Source organism: Mastigoproctus giganteus, chromosome 2 (genome assembly GCF_048544385.1).
Source record: "Mastigoproctus giganteus isolate SK-2022 chromosome 2, ASM4854438v1, whole genome shotgun sequence".
NCBI lineage: Eukaryota > Metazoa > Arthropoda > Arachnida > Uropygi > Thelyphonidae > Mastigoproctus > Mastigoproctus giganteus.
The window spans coordinates 171299983-171319144 of NC_143576.1; the positions used below are offsets into that span (position 1 = coordinate 171299983).

General features: G+C 38.0%; 1 protein-coding gene across 1 annotated transcript in view; it reads left to right on the plus strand.

Moving 5' to 3' along the window:
- LOC150089748 (uncharacterized) overlaps nt 1-13170 on the plus strand; it is a 148805-nt gene extending 135635 nt beyond the window's left edge. Inside the window, exons 9-10 of the mRNA XM_090390088.1 lie at nt 13004-13019; nt 13135-13170. Of these exons, the coding sequence (XP_090246214.1) occupies nt 13004-13019; nt 13135-13170 (52 nt within the window). The remainder of the gene's footprint in view (nt 1-13003; nt 13020-13134) is intronic.
- The last annotated feature ends 5992 nt before the right edge of the window (nt 13171-19162 follow it).

Genomic DNA, 19162 nt, shown 5'->3' on the forward strand with positions numbered 1-19162 from the left:
GACTTTCTTAAATGACATTGATGAAAGTACAGTAAACCCCCGCTATTCGTGGTTTCGCGTATTCGCGATCGCCGATTTAATATAAAATGAAACCTAAAAAAATGTGAATTTTAAAGCGCCGTGAATATTTTCCGCCATAAAAAACATGAGCGTGGCTAAAATTATCTTTCCCGGTCAAAACAGCGCTCAGTGGGTGGGGGGAGAGGGGGAAACAAAAACGCGAGCGTGGATGTTTCTCGCTAATCCTTGTTCAGTATGTGTTATGCGTTTGTCATGGAAGGTTTCGTCATTTGCTTTTAATTTATATGTTTATAAATTGAATAAATTTATCAATTTATAAATTGATATGCTTACAAAAATGATATATCTACCGTTTTGCAGTGTAAAACAGACTTTTTCGAGTGTATTAACGGAAGAAAGTGACTTTATTGTGGACAAGTTCTTTCTAACCCCTACAAAAATATGGCTGCGAATAAAAAGAGAAATGTGAAAATATCAAAGATGATGACATTAGCGAATAAAATTGAGTTATTAGACAAAATTTCTAATGGTGAAATTGTCTCCTCAGTGGCAAAACATAAAATCAATGAGTCAACGGTACGATCAATCAAAAAATCGGAAGAAAAAATCTGCCGTAGTGTCCGTGAAAACGCGCTAATTGCTTAAAAAAATTTGCTCTGTAACTCGTGATGTTAAATTAGAAAAAATGGAAAAGGCTTTAAATCTGTGGATAGAAGACCGAACTCAAAATAAAATTCCGTTAAGTTCACTCATCATTCGCGAAAAGGCAAAACTCCTTTATCAACACTTTAGTGAAACTAGTGATAGCACTGGCGTGATGGTTTTTTTTTTTTGCTAGCAAGCAAAAGCGCTGGTTTGAAAGATTTGTTTGAAATTTCTAATAAATATTTGGAACAGGATTTGGAAAGGTTGAGCAGATGGGCTTCGAGGTGGCAAATGAAGTTTAACATTGACAAATGTAAAGTACTACATATGGGAAACAGCAACCCCAGAGCAACGTATCAACTCTGTGGTACTACACTGACAGTGGTAGAGAATGAAAGGGACCTGGGGGTGGTGGTGCAGGCAGATATGAAGTTCTCTGAGCAGTGCAGACGAGCTGCAAGAGTAGCTCATGGTGTATTGTCAATGATATATAGAAATTTTTCTAGCAGGGATAAGGAGGTGATTATTCCCTTGTATAAGGCAATGGTCAGGCCACACCTAGAGTACTGTATACAGGCCTGGAGGCCTCATTTCAGGAAGGATGTAGAGCTGCTGGAACGAGTACAGAGAAGGGCAACTAGATTGGTGAATGGGACAAAGGGGTTCTCTTACGAAGAAAGGCTTAAGTTTTGCAAATTACAGTGTCTGGAAACTAGGCACCAGCGGGGTGATCTGATAGAGGTGTACAAAGCCTTGAATGGTTTGAGCATGCTCAATGCTGATGGGATTCTTCCTCTAGCTCAGAAAAATCACCTGAGAGGGCATAAATTCAAATTGAGGAAAGACAGATGTAGGATAGATGTGCGGAAATTTGCCTTTAGCCAGCGGGTGGTTGGTGGGTGGAACAGACTTCCATCCCTTGTCGTGGAAGTTGATAGCCTAAATAAGTTTAAGGCTCAGCTGGACAGGTATTTCGAACGAACAGAGGGGTGAAGTGGAAGTGGTTATTTTTATTTATTTATGTTACTTTTTTTTTTTTTTTTTTTTGGCTGATGCTGCATAAGCTTGCTTTCTTGCATCAGATGCCTCTACTAATGCTAATGCTAATGCTAATTACATTTAATGTTAAATTGTTTCTTATTTTCATTTCGATGCCATATGCTTGCATTTCACTATGTACTGTCTATGTACATAGTCATATTATGAAGGTACATATAATACATACGTAGACAAAATTTTAGACTAGTTTTTCTTATGTATTTCATACTTTGGAACGGAACCCCTTTATTACTATGTACTATGGGAGCCATAACTCAGTATTTGCGACTTTCTCAGGAACATAACCCCTGCGAATAGCGGGGGTTTACTGTATATATGGCATGACATAAAAATTTACAGATTGGTAGAGTAGTTAATGATTAGTGCCAAGCAGAGCTGCTTCAGGACAGATAGACTCGGGATGGTCAAAAAAGCAACAACTATTTTGTGACAAGTGTAAAACCATGCATTTTTCTCTCCGAGCAAAATGCATGGTCTGACACTTCGGGAAATGGCAATCCTAAAATAACTTAAGCACTTGGTTTGGTTGAACTAAAGATAGCAGAGGCAGAAAGGTATTTGGGAGAGATATGGTCAGACATGAAGTTCTCCGAGCAGTGCAAACAGTAGGCAAGGATGCCTGTAGTGTCCTATTGATGATTTATCGAACATTAGCTTGTAGAGATGGAAAGTCATAATCCCACTGTATAAGGTAATTGTAAGACCACACTGAATACTGTGTTCAAGTAAGGACTGTATCAAAAAAAGACAATGGACTTCTTGAAAGGATCTAAATATCAACAAAACGGGATTTATATGAGGAAAGACTTCGAATATGTGGGCAAAAACTTGGAAACTGGGCATCATAGAGGAGGCTTGATTGAGGTGTATAAGCCTGTGAGAGGTGAAAGTAAAATGAATGAGTGTCAAATTTTCACTCTTATAAATGATTCCACAACAAGGGACCATTAATTCAAATTATAGGGGAAAGGGTTTAGACTGGATTTCAGAAAGTCAAAATGTTGTTAATTACTAGAATAATTATAAAAAGTTCCATGGGGGACTTCAGCATTAGTTTAGAAGTTAAAAGACAGCTGTCTGTCATCACTCATAATGAGTGGTCAGAGAAAAAACTGTTTACCTAAATTTTAAAACATTCAGCAATCTTGAAGATGGTAACTTGCTCAAAAGACCTTTATGCTAAACATGATCAACTGCCTTAGAAATGTTAACAGCAATTGCTTGAGTTTCATGAAACGTTTTTCTTCGAATTTGTCTAAAGATGAGTAATGTTATATGAGTAATATGATAATTACGTAAGATAACATGAGTAATAAATTATTTTTATGGCTTGTGGCTCACAATAATGGATGTAAATCTTACCTATTGAAACAAGTGCAAATTATAGATTGACTTATGGCAATAGTCAAATCAGGATTCTAACCTTCATAATATGTGTAGTTTTATATAAAACATAAATAGCCTGTGGTTAACTTTTCTGTGTTCATTCTTTCAGCCATTATGTCACACGTGCATAGTTTCATGAAGGCTATCAAATTGTCTCAACCTTTGCTAGAGATAGTCATTTTTTGTGCTTTTTTATTAAAGTTAAGGTAACTAGTGAATTTTTTGTTATTTTATTAACTATTAATGTTTTGTGAAAAGGAATTCAGTTGGCCAGCAGACCCACATGATCATTGCACTTAGGCTGTTTCTTAAATCTCAATATACACAGACATAAATATAAATCAGACCACCTAAAATATATATGAAATACCAAGTAATTAGAGTAAAAATGTTTAAAATAAATATAATTAATGCAATAATACAGAATATTGCAACAGTGTAGATAATGCTTTCAAATCAATTATGAATTCCAAATTATAATTTGTAATTAATTACTTGTAATTAAGGATAATAATAATGAAAATATAATTAAAATGTAGTAGTTCGTAGTGGCATATGATGCAAGAAAGCAAGTGTATGAGCTTATGCAGCATCAGCCAAAAAAAAAGAAGAAAAAAAAAATTTCACACAACCATTCCCTCTAAATGTTTGTCCAGTTCCTCCTCAAATTTATTTAACCTATCAACTTCCACAACGACAGATGGAAGTTTGTTCCAGCAATTAACCACCCGCTGGCTAAAGGCAAATTTCCGCACATCTATTCTACATCTGTTTTTCCTTAATTTGAATTTATGTCCCCTTAGGTTCATAATCTGAACAAGTGCAGAATGCGCTGGTCCCACAGGAACTAGTAGTTGTTGGTGACTCTATTGTCAGGGAAACTGGGAACATGCTTTGTAAAAAGGATAGGTGGAATAGGACCAGGGTATGTCTGCCAGGGGCAAAGGTTGATGACGTTGTAGAGCGGATATCATCTTTTAAGGGCACAAAAGGTGATATAGTTGTACACGTTGGCACTAATGATATTAAGAGTAGGAGACCGGCGGAATTACTTAGCAAGTACAGGTCACTGTTGAAAAAAAGCCGTGAATTAGAGTTGAATTTGAAAGTGTCTGCAATACTGCCCAGACAGGATGGGAGGGAGTATATGATGAGAGCCTTGTCGATCAATTCGGCCCTGGAGGGATTGTCCAAGGCTCAAGGGGTAGAATTTTTTTCAGCGTGGTCTGTACTTGTTACCAGGAGAGACTGCTTCTACAGGGATGGAATACACTTAAATAGAAAGGGTGCAAGAATTTTTGCTGATGCTGTCGAGGCAGTGTTAGGTGGGTCGGAAAACTGCTAGTTGGGGGGGGGGAGTACAAGGACTAATAGATTAACAGTAGCCACTGGCAGAGGTGGAAGTGATTCTTGCACTGCTTCTATTGAAATGAGCAGAAGCCTGAAAAACAAGATGCAGGATATTTCAGAGACTGCTGGGAGTCAATGACTCCCAGCAGTCTGACTGGGAGTCATTGCGGTACAAGTAAACACATGGGTTGTGTTAGGGTAGCTAAGAATAGAAACAGGTGCATGCATACTTGCGTGTACACCAATGCTAGGAGTTTGGTAAATAAATTTGATGAATTTGAGGTATTGCTCAAAACATCAGAGGCAGATATTGTTGGGATATCAGAGATGTGGTGTCACACAGATATAAGGAATGCGGAACTGGAATTTGGGGAATACAATGTGTATGGAAAGGATAGACAAGACAGGAGGGGAGGAGGGGTTATGCTATTAGTTAAGAAACACAAGTACTTGTTAACAGGAGAGATTGCTTCTACAGGGATGGGATACACTTAAATAGAAAGGGTGCAAGAATATTTGCTGATGCTATCGAGGCAGTGTTAGGTGGGTCGGAAAACTGCTAGCTTGGGGGGAGACAAAGACCAATAGATTGACAGTAGCCACTGGCAGAGGTGAAAGAGATTCTTGCACTGCTTCTATTAGAATGAGCAGAAGCCTGAAAAACAAGATGCATGGTATTTCAGAGACTGCTGGGAGCCATTGTGGTACAAGTACACACATGGGTTGTGTTAGGGTAGCTAAGAATAGAAACAGGTGCAGGTATACTTGCGTGTACACCAATGCTAGGAGTTTAGTAAATAAATTTGATGAATTTGAGGTATTGCTCAAAACATCGAAGGCAGATATTGTTGGGATATCAGAGACGTGGTGTCACACAGATATAAGGGATGCGGAACTGCAATTTGGGGAGTACAACGCCTACAGAAAGGATAGACAGGATAGGAAGGGGGGAGGTGTTATGCTATTAGTTAAGAAACACATAAAAACCAAGGAAGTGAAGCCAGTCGACATCGCTGGACAGTGCAGTGTGGAGTCAGTTTGGTGTGACATAAGCATTGGGAGATCAAAATTGAGAGTAGGAGTGTGCTATAGGCCTAATGACTCTGATGAGTATAATAAGGAACTGTACAGGGAAATAGAGTGGGCCAGTAAATCAGAGTGTCTTATAATGGGAGATTTTAATTTCCCAGATATTGACTGGAATTTGGGGGCTGGATACTCACACACTAGCAGGGCTTTTGTGGATTTATTGGATGATTGTTTTCTACATCAGCATGTTCGGGAGGCAACTAGAGGGAGTAATACTCTTGATTTGATTATCAGCAGTGATTCTTCATGCATTAAGAATCTGCAGATAAACGAACCACTAGGTGGCAGTGATCACAGTGTGCTGAAGTGGGATTTACTCAAAGAGGTAACTACCATTAGGGGTAAAGGGAAGGGTTATTGCTTCCGTAAAGGCGACTACGATGGACTGAGACAGTATTTAAATTCTATACAGTGGGACCAACTGATGATGTTACCAACAGCAAATTCAAAATGGGAAGCATTCAAAGAACTTATCTTGGAAGCTACTAGGCTTTACATACCAACTAAGAAATATTGTTCAAGGTTTAGGCCAAAATGGATGTCAGATGAACTAATGAGGCATATGGCAGAGAAGAAAAATGCATGGGATACTTACAAATTAACACATGACACAGAAGCCTATGATAGATACAAGTTGATATGCAACCAAGTTACAAAGGAGGTTAGGCAGGCGAAGGCAGATTACGAGAAATCCTTGGCAAGGGATGCAAAGAAAAACAGCAAAGAGTTCTTTACTTATGTAAACTCTAGAAGGAAAGGGATGAATCAGATTGGTCCACTTGATATTGATGGGTCAAGTGTTGATGATCCTGCTCAGGTGGCTAACAAACTAAATGAATATTTTACATCGACATTCACACATGAGGAGTTATTCAGCGAGGGGAATGCCAGAGGTGTATTCAACTCTAGCAGTAAGTTACAGAATCTTGAAATAACTGGGAGTAAAGTGGAGGAGAAACTGTTGAAGATAAACACAAGAAAGGCACCCGGGGTGGATGGGATCTATCCAGTTATATTAAAGGAGGCAGCAAAGGAAGAAAGCAAACCCTTAGCCATAATTATGAGAGCTTCCTTGGACTCAGGGGAGGTACCCATAGACTGGAAATGTGCAAATGTGACCCCAATTCACAAAGGAGGATCAAAGGCTGACACAAGTAATTATAGACCTGTGAGCTTGACTTCTGTTCCAGGAAAATTAATGGAGGCACTGGTTAAAGACGCACTGCAGGATCATTTAGACAAGACTTCAGTTATAGCTCAGACACAGCATGGTTTTGTTAAGGGGAAGTCTTGCCTGACCAACTTGATTGGATACTATGATGCAGTCACAAAAGAACTGGATGCAGGGAATAACTTTGATATTATATACTTGGATCTTAGAAAGGCTTTTGATACTGTTGCACATGGAAGACTGCTACACAAATTGGAGCAGTGTGACATTGGAGGCAAATTGCTGCTATGGATAAAGGGGTGGTTGAGGGGGAGAAGACAGAGAGTGGTAATCAATGGACACTGCTCATCGTGGACTGATGTTATTAGTGGAGTCCCTCAGGGCTCAGTGTTGGGTCCATTATTGTTTTCTGTATTTATAAATGATATTGATGATGGTATATCGGGATTAATGTCCAAGTTTGCAGACGATACAAAGGTTGGCAGGGTTGTCAAGGACACTACTGACACTATGCTTCTGCAACAGGATCTGGAAAGGTTGAGCAGATGGGCTGAGAGGTGGCAAATGAAGTTTAACATTGACAAATGTAAAGTACTACACATGGGAAACAGCAACCCCAGAGCAACGTATCAACTCTATGGTACAACACTGACAGTGGTAGAGAATGAAAGGGACTTGGGGGTGGTTGTGCAGGCAGATATGAAGTTCCCTGAGCAGTGCAGACGGGCTGCAAGAGTAGCTCATGGAGTATTGTCAATGATATACAGGAATTTTTCCAGCAGGGATAAGGAGGTGATTATTCCATTGTATAAGGCGATGGTCAGGCCACACCTAGAGTACTGTATACAGGTCTGGAGGCCTCATTTCAAGAAGGATGTAGAGCTGCTGGAACGAGTACAGAGAAGGGCAACAAGATTAGTGAATGGAACAAAGGGGTGCTCTTACGAAGAAAGGCTTAAGTTTTGCAAATTACAGTGTCTGGAGACTAGGCACCAGCGAGGTGATCTGATAGAGGTGTATAAAGCCTTGAATGGTTTAAGCATGCTCAATGCTGATGGGATTCTTCCTCTCGCTCAGAATAATCACCTGAGAGGGCATAAATTCAAATTGAGGAAAGACAGATGTAGGATAGACGTGCGGAAATTTGCCTTTAGCCAGCGAGTGGTTGGTTGGTGGAACAGACTTCCATCCCTTGTGGTGGAGGTTGATAGCCTAAATAAGTTTAAGGCTCAGCTGGACAGGTATTTTGAACGAACAGAGGGGTGAAGTGGAAGTGGTTTTTTTTTTTTTTTTTTTTTTGGCTGATGCTGCATAAGCTTGCTTTCTTGCATCAAATGCCTCTACTAATGCTAATGCTAACACATAAAATCCAAGGAAGTGAAGCCAGTCGACATCGATGGACAGGGCAGTGTCGAGTCAGTTTGGTGTGACATAAGCATAGGGAAATCAAAATTGAGAGTAGGAGTGTGCTATAGGCCTAATGACTCTGATGGGTGTAATAAGATATTGTACAGGGAAATGGAGTGGGCCAGTAAATCAGAGAGTCTTATAATGGGGGATTTTAATTTCCCAGATATTGACTGGAATGTGTGGGTTGGTCACACACACTAGCCAGGCTTTTGTGGATTTATTGGATGATTGTTTTCTACATCAGCATGTTCGTGAGGCAACAAGAGGGAGCAATACTCTTGATCTGATTATCAGTAGTGATTCTTCATGCATTAAGAATCTGCAGATAAATGAACCACTAGGTGGCAGTGATCACAGTGTGTTGAAGTGGGATTTACTCAAGGAGGTAACTACCATCAGAGGTAAAGGGAAGGGTTTTTGTTTTCGTAAAGGCGACTATGTATTTAAATTCTATACAGTGGGACCAACTGATGATGTTACCAACAGCAAACTGAAAATGGAAAGCATTCAAGGAACTAATCTTGTTAAGAAATATTGTTCAAGGTTTAGGCCTAAATGGATGTCAGATGAACTAATGAGACATGTGGCAGAGAAGAAAAATGCATGGAATACATACAAATTAATGGGCGACATGGAAGCCTATGATAGATATAAGTTGGTCTGTAACCAAGTCACGAAGGAGATTAGGCAGGCAAAGGCAGACTACGAAAAATCTTTGGCAAATGATGCAAAGAAAAACAAAAAGAGTTCTTTACCTATTTAAACTCAAGAAGGAAAGGGATGAATCAGATTGGTCCACTGGATATTGATAGTTCAACAGTTGAGGATCCTGCTTAGGTGGCTAACAATCTAAACGAGTATTTTGCATCTACATTCACGCATGAGGAGTTATTCAGGACGGAGAATGACGTAGGTAAAGTAGACATTGGCAGTGAGCTAGATGATTTTGTAATAACTGAGAGGAAAGTGGAGGAGAGATTGTTGAGGATAAACAAAAAAGGCACTTGGGGTGGATGGGATCTAGCCAGTTATATTAAAGGAGGCAGCAAAGGAAGTAAGCAAATCCCTAGCCATAATTATGAGAGCTTCTTTGGACTCAGGGGAGGTACCCATAGACTGGAGATGTGCAAATGTAACCCCAATTCACAAAGGAGGATCAAAGGCTGACACAAGTAATTATAGACCTGTTAGTTTAACTTCTGTTCCAGGAAAATTAATGGAGGCACTGGTTAAAGAAGCACTGCAGGATCATCTAGACAAGAATTCAGTTATAGCTGAGACGCAGCATGGTTTTGTTAAGGGCAGGTCTTGCCTGACCAATTTGATTGGATACTATGATGTAGTCACAAAAGAACTGGATGCAGGGAATAACTTTGATATTATATATTTGGATCTTAGAAAGGCTTTTGATACTGTTACACATGGAAGACTGCTGCACAAATTGGAGCAGTGTGGCATTGGAGGCAAATTGCTGCTATGGATAAAGGGATGGTTGAGTGGCAGAAGACAGAGAGTGGTAATCAATGGACACTGCTCAACTTGGACTAATGTTATTAGTGGAGTTCCTCAGGGTTCAGTGTTGGGTCCGTTGTTGTTTTCGGTGTTTATGAATGATATTGATGATGGTATATCAAGTTTAATGTTCAAGTTTGCAGATGATACAAAGGTTGGCAGGGTTGTTAAGGACACTACTGATGCTATGCTGCTGCAACAGGATCTGAAAAGGTTGAACAGATGGGCTGAGAGGTGGCAAATGAAGTTTAACATTGACAAATGTAAAGTACTACATATGGGAAACAGTAACCCCAGAGCAACGTATCAAAAAGGGAATCAACTCTGCGGTACTACACTGACAGTGGTGGAGAATGAAAAGGACCCGGGGGTAATTGTGCAGGCAGATATGAAGTTCTCTGAGCAGTGCAGACGAGCTGCAAGAGTAGCTCATGGTGTCTTGTCAATGATATACAGGAATTTTTCTAGCAGGGATAAGGAGGTGATTATTCCCTTGTATAAGGCAATGGTTAGGCCACATCTTGAGTACTGTATACAGTTCTGGAAGCCTCATTTCAAGAAGGATGTAGAGCTGCTGGAACGGGTACAGAGAAGGGCAACAAGATTAGTGAATGGAACAAAGGGTTGCTCTTACGAAGAAAGGCTTAAGTTTTGCAAATTACAGAGTCTGGAGACTAGGCACCGGCGAGGTGATCTGATAGAGGTGTATAAGGCTTTGAATGGTTTTAGCATGCTCAATGCCAATGGGATTCTTCCTCTTGCTCAGAATAATCACCTCAGTGGGCATAAATTCAAATTGAGGAAGGACGGATGTCGGATAGATGTGCGGAAATTTGCCTTTGGCCAGCGGGTGGTTGGTTGGTGGAACCAACTTCCATCATTTGTTGTTGAAGTTTATAGCCTAAACAAATTTAAGGCTCAACTGGACAGGTATTTCGAACAAACGGAGGGGTGAAATGGGTGTGGTGTTTTTTTTTTTTTTTGGCTGATGCTGAATAAGCTTGCTTTCTTGCATCATATGCCTCTACTAATGCTAATGCTAAGTGGAAGAATCCCATCAGAATTCAGCATGCTCAACCCATTCAAGACCTTATACACACCTCAATCAAATCACTGTGCAGGTGCCTAGCCTCCAGCCGCTGCAGTTTTCAGAACTTAAGCCTCTCTTCGTAAGAGCACCCCTTCATTCCCCTCACCAATCTTGTTGCCCCTCTCTGTACACGCTCGAGCAAATCTACATCCTTCCTAAAATGAGGCCTCCAGACCTGTACGCAGTACTCAAGGTGTGGCCTGACCATTGTCTTGTACAGAGGAACAATCACCTTCTTTTCCCTGCTAGCAAAATTCCTATATATCATTGAAAATCCCCATGACCTGCCCTGGCAACCTCTCTGCATTACTCAGAAAACTTCATATCTAACTGCCGACCGGGCTAGCCGGGTGGGTAAAGTGCCTGCCTGGCAACCCAAAGGTCGCGGGTTCGATTCCCGCCTCGGGTTGGATCAAAGTACTGCAAAAACCTTGGGAAGTGCATTATGGCCATAGAAGCCTATGCGCCAACAACTACCAAAAAAAAAAAAAAAAAAAATCATATCTAACTGCACAATTACTCCCAGGTCTTTTTCGTTTTCTACCACCTTAAGTGTAGTACCACACAGTTGGTACGTTTCTCTGGGGTTACTTCTACCCATATGCAGTACTTTGCATTTGCCAAGGTTAAACTTCAGTTGTTACTTCTCACAGCAGTGTACGCACACATGCCTGCTCAGACAAACTTTGCACGTTTTTATATCCACTCAAATGTTAGCATCATTAACTTAACATCTGATTTTTTTCTCCCCCTAAATAACCACTTTTATACCACATGGTTTTTTTAAAAGTTAATTTATTTAACCTTACCCAGTAAATGTAAACCTTGCTGGAACGTATCATCAGACCATACTTGGCTGTACTGAGTCTCCTTCATTCTGTTATTCTGCAACACAGGAGGCTGTTAACAGTACAGCCAAGTATGGTCTGATGATGGGTTCCCAAAACATTTTGTAATTGTATAGTACATTTAGTCAATAAGGCTAAATAAATTAACTTTTAGAAACTCTTGTGGTATAAAAGTGATTATTTTGAGAGAAAAAATTTCATGAAAAATTATGCAATGTCATTTCCTAATGCTTGATTGCCATGTTTCATCGTCTTCAAAGAACACTAGTAACATGCCAGTTAGCAAGTGCTTCTCAATTACTGAATCTAGGTGGTAGAGGAATCTCAATGCATATTTGACCAAAAGGTGGTCATTTTTTTTTTTTTTTTCCTCCTTTTGACAACAGATGCTACATGAACTTTGTTTTTTTGCATTGTTCATGCAAAGGTGTTGTTAATGTTGCATTAAAAAAAATATCCAAATGTATAGATAATGCTATAATACAAGGTGGTTATAAATTATAGATTATAATTTGTAGTCAATAACAAATATATATTTAAGGTTATAATTAGCAAAAGTATAATTAACAATGGATTGTCTTCAAATGATGCTGGTAACATGGCACTTAATTGTTTCTGAATACTGAGTTCGGTAGAGAAATATCAGCATACATTATAATACACCTCAGCAAACAGAAATCATATATATATATATATATATATATATATTTTTTTTTTTTTTTTTTTTCCCTTTTTGACAGCAGATTGTTACATAAGCTTTCTTTTTTTCCTTTTCATTTCAGTACTAATACTAAGAATTCTGAGGGGATTTCTTGTGGATGCAATTTTAATGCCTAAAACAAATGAACATTACCCTTTTTGAAAATAAGTTACTTATAATGTGAAGCACATTTATCTTCAAAGTGCAATAATTTTATTGTTAATATGATGAGCATTTAAAACCTACTTTTTCTGTAGAGGGGTTGTATATAAAAATTATAATTAACACTCCAGTCACTCATCCTTTGATTTGACAATATAGCATCTTTTTGTAAAATATGGTGCATTTTTATCATTTTATGGGTTCGTGTTCTTTTTTTTTAACTGTTTTGAACTGTGAATCCTAGTTTCTCAATGTATATTGACTGATTTATTAGCATGGAAATGATTTATCCATATAAATAAATGGCAAATGATTGCTAACATGATATATTATAAAGACTTCAATTAATAAAATGAATACCTAATTTTTGCCATAATGTGAAAATACTGCTGCCTGGAGAGTTAAATATAGTTTCCTGTAACATTTAAAGTGTTTGTTGGGGGTACATTGACAGTATTGATATGGATGGGAATATTTCTTTCAATGTTCTCTTGTTGATATCTTTCTTTGCCACTTTTCATGCCTTTCTTCTTCTTCTTCCCTGGATACATCAATCACAGCTTCCGGATTGGAAAGGTAGGATTACAAAATTTATGTCTGCTATGCGGAATTTAATTGCATGGTTCTGCCTTCAGTTTGATTTGCTGTCAGTAAGCATGCTGTTCTTATTAAAGAACATTTTTATATACAGGGCGTCTCAAAAATTGAACACCATGGTGAAATGTAATGACTTGATAATGATTGTGTCAGTGCACTTGTTCATATTCTGAATTATAGATGATTTTCAAATATTTTACAATTTACTTTTAAATATTTTCTGGTTCTGAGGATACTTTTTTTTTATTTTTTTTTATTTATAGAAACTTTAAACAGAGGAGGTATGGTATTTAGTATCATGCATGGGTTGAATGCTGAGAAGACAGAAGATACTTTTTTGACATTAGACTTCAATTTCTTTAGATTGCAATTTTTTTAAAATATGTGTAAAGGAAGGTTGTTCCAGAAAACAAAAATAGAAGGGATAAATGAGGAAAGATTTAATTTTATGGTATTTAGAGTTGGACAGTAATTGAATGCTGACTGGTTGTGGCACATGTTCAGACTGGTTTGGTAGAGAGTGGGAGAATTACAGATGCCAATCCAGAAAATCAGTACCAATGGAAATATCTATAGATAAGGCATACAGCAAAACAATGTTTTTTGATATGGAGAGAGAGTGGGAAGACTTCACAAGAGATAGGTCAATAATTAACCCGATTGTCCTCCTTTGAATGGAGTCTGGAAGTTTAAGATTTTACAGAGTGAATAGTTTTTCAAAAGAAAGGTAACATCAACAGTGAGAATGAAAAAAAAATTTCTTTTTGCAGATGAGGGAATATTTCTGATGTTCTTAAGCCAAGAGAAATTATAAGTCAGGATAATCTCTAGTAGCAATCTTATTTGGAAATTGAAAATGGGCATAGGATCAGTAGATGGTTTTTTTTTTTTTTTTTTTGTAAGAAATAAGACAGGGCTGAATTTTAGAAGAATTGAAGTTAACTAAGTTTTCTTAGCCCCACTGGAGAATTACCTGGATATCAGCATTTAAGGAATTGGTAGTGGATGTTTGAAAAATTGAAACTGTTTGTGCAGGCAAGGTTTCTCAAACTGGAAAGTGGAATGCAATGTGCTATCATCAGCAAAACTATGGATAGGTTTCCAGTAAGTGGAAGAAGGTCATTAATATACAATAGGAAAAGAATGGGAGAAAGAACTGGACCCTGGGGGACACCAGCATTAGCTGAGAAATTAGAAGACAACCATCTATATCACTCAAATTGAATGGCCATAGAGAACAGTTGGATACCCAAACTGGATATCCATAAGATATCCAGTTTGCATATCTTATGGATATCCATAAGACCATTATACTAAACATGATCAAATGCCCTAGAAATCTCAAGAAAAAATGCTTGAGTTTTGCTGAATATGTCCTTAGAATTTGTTGAGGGATGAATAACATGCTAGTATATCTACAGTTGGCTGACACTGATGGAATCCATACGTTACAATCATTAATCAGATGGAAGGTTTTATTAAGTGCTACAGGACAATAATTGGAATGCAAAATTTTTCACTCTTTTTAGGAAAAAAAAAAAAAACAGTTGAATAAGAAAGTGTGATGTGGTCACCACATCACACTTTCTTATTTCTTTCCAACAAGTGGAGAAATGCCATCGGGACTTGGAGCTTTTTTTTTGCATCAAATTTGTTCAGAATTTGTCTGGCATCCTTTTGTCAGAAGACTACGAGCAGCATTGAGTGATGTGTGGTGGGAGGTGGTTTATTAAAATTATCAATACAAGTTAGAAGAAAGTAGGATGCTAGTAAGTTAGCTTTAACTTTAGCTGAGGATGCAAAGAACCATCAGGATTTAAGAGAAGTGGGTGTATAGATGGACAGATGTGGCCAATAGTTTTATCAAGATACCAGATTGCTCTACTACCATTTGGACAAGAAAAAGGTTTTTTGCTCTTAAGACTGTTGAATATTGAGTTTGGATTGATTAATTTTTCAGTTGTTGCAAGCTTTATTATAGGCAGAAGCAAAGCTGGAGATTTGGATACAAACCAGTTGCCGTGTGTGCTACATTCCTATCTTGAATGGCCTTAGCACATTTATTGGAAAACCAAGATTAAATAATGAATAAGATTTCAGTGGAAGAAAAGATTTAATCCTTAAAAGAATAATTTCATTTGCATGATATGAGCAACTGTTAGAATAAGATTTAAATAGTAATCTAACTAAGGAAAAGAGGAATACAAACCATAAAGGTTATTACATTTTTGCATTCTTGTAATTCCAAATGACAGATGACTGAAAATGGTCATGGAGGGAGGAGGAAGTGGGGGGGGAGAGAGAGAGTCCACTGAAGATGAGATTTGAGGTGCATGGAGAACCACTAATATTGATTTTGTACTTTAATGGGTCATTGGTGGTGAAAACAATTGTTTGTTGGTTGTGTGGTTAGAATTGTTGTGCATTATGGCCAGTAAATGAACAAGTTCTGTAAATCCCAAAAGTCCCAACTTCTTAGCTAGCTGGTTCCATGTAACTAGAAAATTGAAGCCAGCTGAAGTTGTTAACATTAACAAAGAAAATTACCTTACTATTAGGATATTTAGATTGGAGAATGTCTGATTTCAAAGGAGATGTCAAAAAGTTTTGAATGATTTGTGGAACTGGGAGAATGATAGAGGTAACAGAATTTTGACAGCTTGGAGTAAAAAGATTTTAATTCCTAATCTGGAATTTGAAGCAAAATGAATAGAGTGAAGTTCTTTGATTTGGAAATGGATATTACTGTGATTGGAACTGAGACATATATGTGTTCCTTTAACCTTTAGTAACATATCTTCACTGATCTTTGTTTATTTGGACATAATATTCTGCTATAGTTCTGTAGTCATTTTTGGGTGGCCTTGATACACAATAGATTTTTATATCTAATACATTTATTAGGAAATTTTTTTTGTGAAGATACTGTTGGATGTCAAGTGTAAAATATGGCAATGGCATTCCTGCTAGAAGAATACAGCCATGGATTTTAATAAGATAATATCATCAACAAAAGGCATCGGGAACTCTTGCAGCTTGGTCAGATATATTTCAGTTATCACAGTATTGTTGGAAAAGTAGGGTTCCCCCCAGCTCCTTGCCCTAAATCCCTACCCACACCATTACTCATCTTTATGTATTTTGCTTCAGTCCATGTCGATTGTTTATCTGCCCACTATCTCGAGTTGTGCCTGTTGGCATGACCTATTATCCCTAAACAATATTGAATGATGTTCATCTTGCAGAAACCAATCATAGAATTGTATCTGTGGTCCATATGATTTCTGTGAAGCTCTTATACAAAGTGAATCTTATATGCTTGGATTTTGTTACTTGCTGGAATGTGACAGAACACTGCTGCAACTGGTTTTACATTGTTTTGATGGCTTCTTCTTGGATCTCTTTGAATTCTGGAATTTGTCCAAGCACTAATGAAGAAAGTGCAACTTGTCCAAGTGCAGCTTTTGTATTTTCTTCATTAGTGGCTCTTCTCTGTATACTGCTACTGGGGGGAGTCATTGACATTTCCAGCTGTCTGAAATGGTCAATTTATCTTATGATGATTGTGGCACTGATATGCTTCTCCTAACACATCTGATTAAATTTCTTTAATCAGAGTTATGAGAATCCCGCATATCTACACAATATGGAAATGCTTTCCTTATGATAGTTTTCTTTCCATCCTTATGAAATTAGATCTGAAACAAGAAAAAAAAAGTAGAAATTTTATTATTTTGCTATAGGGTGTGCAACTTTTGGGATATCCTGTATATATTATTCAGCATACATTTATATAAAAATATACAGAGACAGAAACATTTTAAAACTGTATTTTTGAACTGTTAAAATGTGCTGTTAGCTAAACTATATAGTGATGACTTAACCAGGTAAAAGTATAACAGGTTACCTAATCTTAATTATGAATTATTATGTGGTTTATTTATTGTTGGAATATTGTGTGAAAAAAAAAAAAAAAAAAAACTATTGTTGTAGAAAAAAAAAGGATTGTCATTGGTACTAAATTTTTGTACAATATACCAGCTGGTCATAATTAAAGTATTTTCTATTTAGAGCTGTCTGGAGCATGCTCTAATAGAGGAAATGCAACTGAATTTAGTAGATATGTTCTTCATGGGATACCAAGGATGCTAGGATGTAGTAAAGAATTACATGACAAACAGAATTTGTTCCAAATCCCAATGGGAAAAGTTGTGGGGGGAATAATTTATGTACCCAACTCCACTCTTATATAAATGAAAGACGTAAGATACTTTGGATGAGGATACGATACTATGGTGTTAGGAGCATAATGCACCTTGCCTTATCAGAGTACGTGCTTTAATTATGAAACCTTACTACCAGAATAGAGGCAATGCAGCAATTTGCAAGCACCAGCAAATTAGTCTAATTGACACTGTACGGTGTCAAAAAATGTTTCATGGTTTGAGGAAACAGGATGTTTGGAAGTAAAACCAGGAAGTGGATGCAAAATCCTCAAACAAGTGTAGATTGAGGATACTGCTGCACCATCCATGAAAGATCTGTGGGTAGTAGTGTACAGGTATTGATCAGATGGAAAAACTGGTGTATATTTGGCAGCAAGATGGCTGTATATTTTGTATGTGCTAGCATGGAAGGTGTTGTTTAGGGTTTTGTAGTGCTAACTACAAAACTCCATTGCGAGCAGCAATTGAAAGTGGTGAATGTCAAAACCAAACTGATGTCTGCTCTCTCAGCACCTTGACACTAAGGAAAGTAGATACCGAGTGGCATGGAGCATCCTTTCGGGAGATCAGGCCCATTTCCTTTTGAATGGATCTATGAAAACCTTAAACTTCAGGATATGGCCCATGGAGCTGCTCTGTGCAATACAAGAAATCTCTTGCATGCACCAGTCACTGTATGGTGTGGTTTCATGGCCTTCATTATCTGCCCCTCCACCCTTTTTTGAGGAAAAATGTGTTCACTTATGTACCAACAGTAGCAAGACATGTTAGTAACCATTCTCATTCCACAAATGTAATAGTGAGAAAACTTGGAAATAGGAAATAGCAGTTCTTATGCAAAATGGATCATCTTCACATACTGAGGAGATTTGTCTTAGTACTGCTGTAAGAGCATTTTGCCACTGAAAGGATAGTCAGCTATTCATTGCCCACAACATGGCACCCTTGATTACATAATCTCACTCCTTGCATCTTTTGATATTCTATTTGTGTCAGCATTCTGAACCTTGCAGCCCTGAAAGATAGTATCATATAGCAGCATAGCACATGAGAATGCCCAATATGTTAAGTTTTGCAGTTGACCATACCATTACTTGGATTGATGCTAGATCTGCTAGACCACAGTGGTGACTGCATTGAGTATTTATTGAGTATTGCCACTTGGAACAAGAGGTACTACATTGTTAGCATTAGCATTAGTAGAGGCATATGATGCAAGAAAGCAAGCTTATGCAGCATCAGCTGAAAAAAAAAAAAAAAAACCCCACTTCCATTTCACCCCTCCGTTCATTCGAAATACCTGTACAGCTGAGCCTTAAATTTATTTAGGCTATCAAATTCCACAACAAGGGATGGAAATCTGTTCCACCAACCAACTACCCACTGGCTAAAGGCAAATTTCCGCACATCTATCCTACATCTGTCTTTCCTCAATCTGAATTTATGTCCTCTCAGGTGATCATTCTGAGCAAGAGGAAGAATCCCATTGGCATTGAGCATGCTCAAACCATTCAAGGCTTTATACACCTATCAGATAACCTCGCCGGTGCCTAGTCTCCAGACACTGTAATTTGCAAAACTTAAGCCTTTCTTCGTAAGAGCAACCCTTTGTTCCATTCACTAATCTTGTTGCCCTTCTCTGTACTTCTTCCAGCAGCTCTACATCCTTCTTGAAATGAGGCTTCCAGACCTGTATACAGTACTCAAGGTGTGGCCTGACCATTGCCTTATACAAGGGAATAATCACCTCCTTATCCCTGCTGGAAAAATTCCTGTATATCATTGACAAGAAACCATGAACTACTCTTGCAGCCCATCTGCACTGCTCAGAGAACTTCATATCTGAATGCACTATTACCCCTAGGTCCTTTTCATTCCCTACCACTGTCAGTGTAG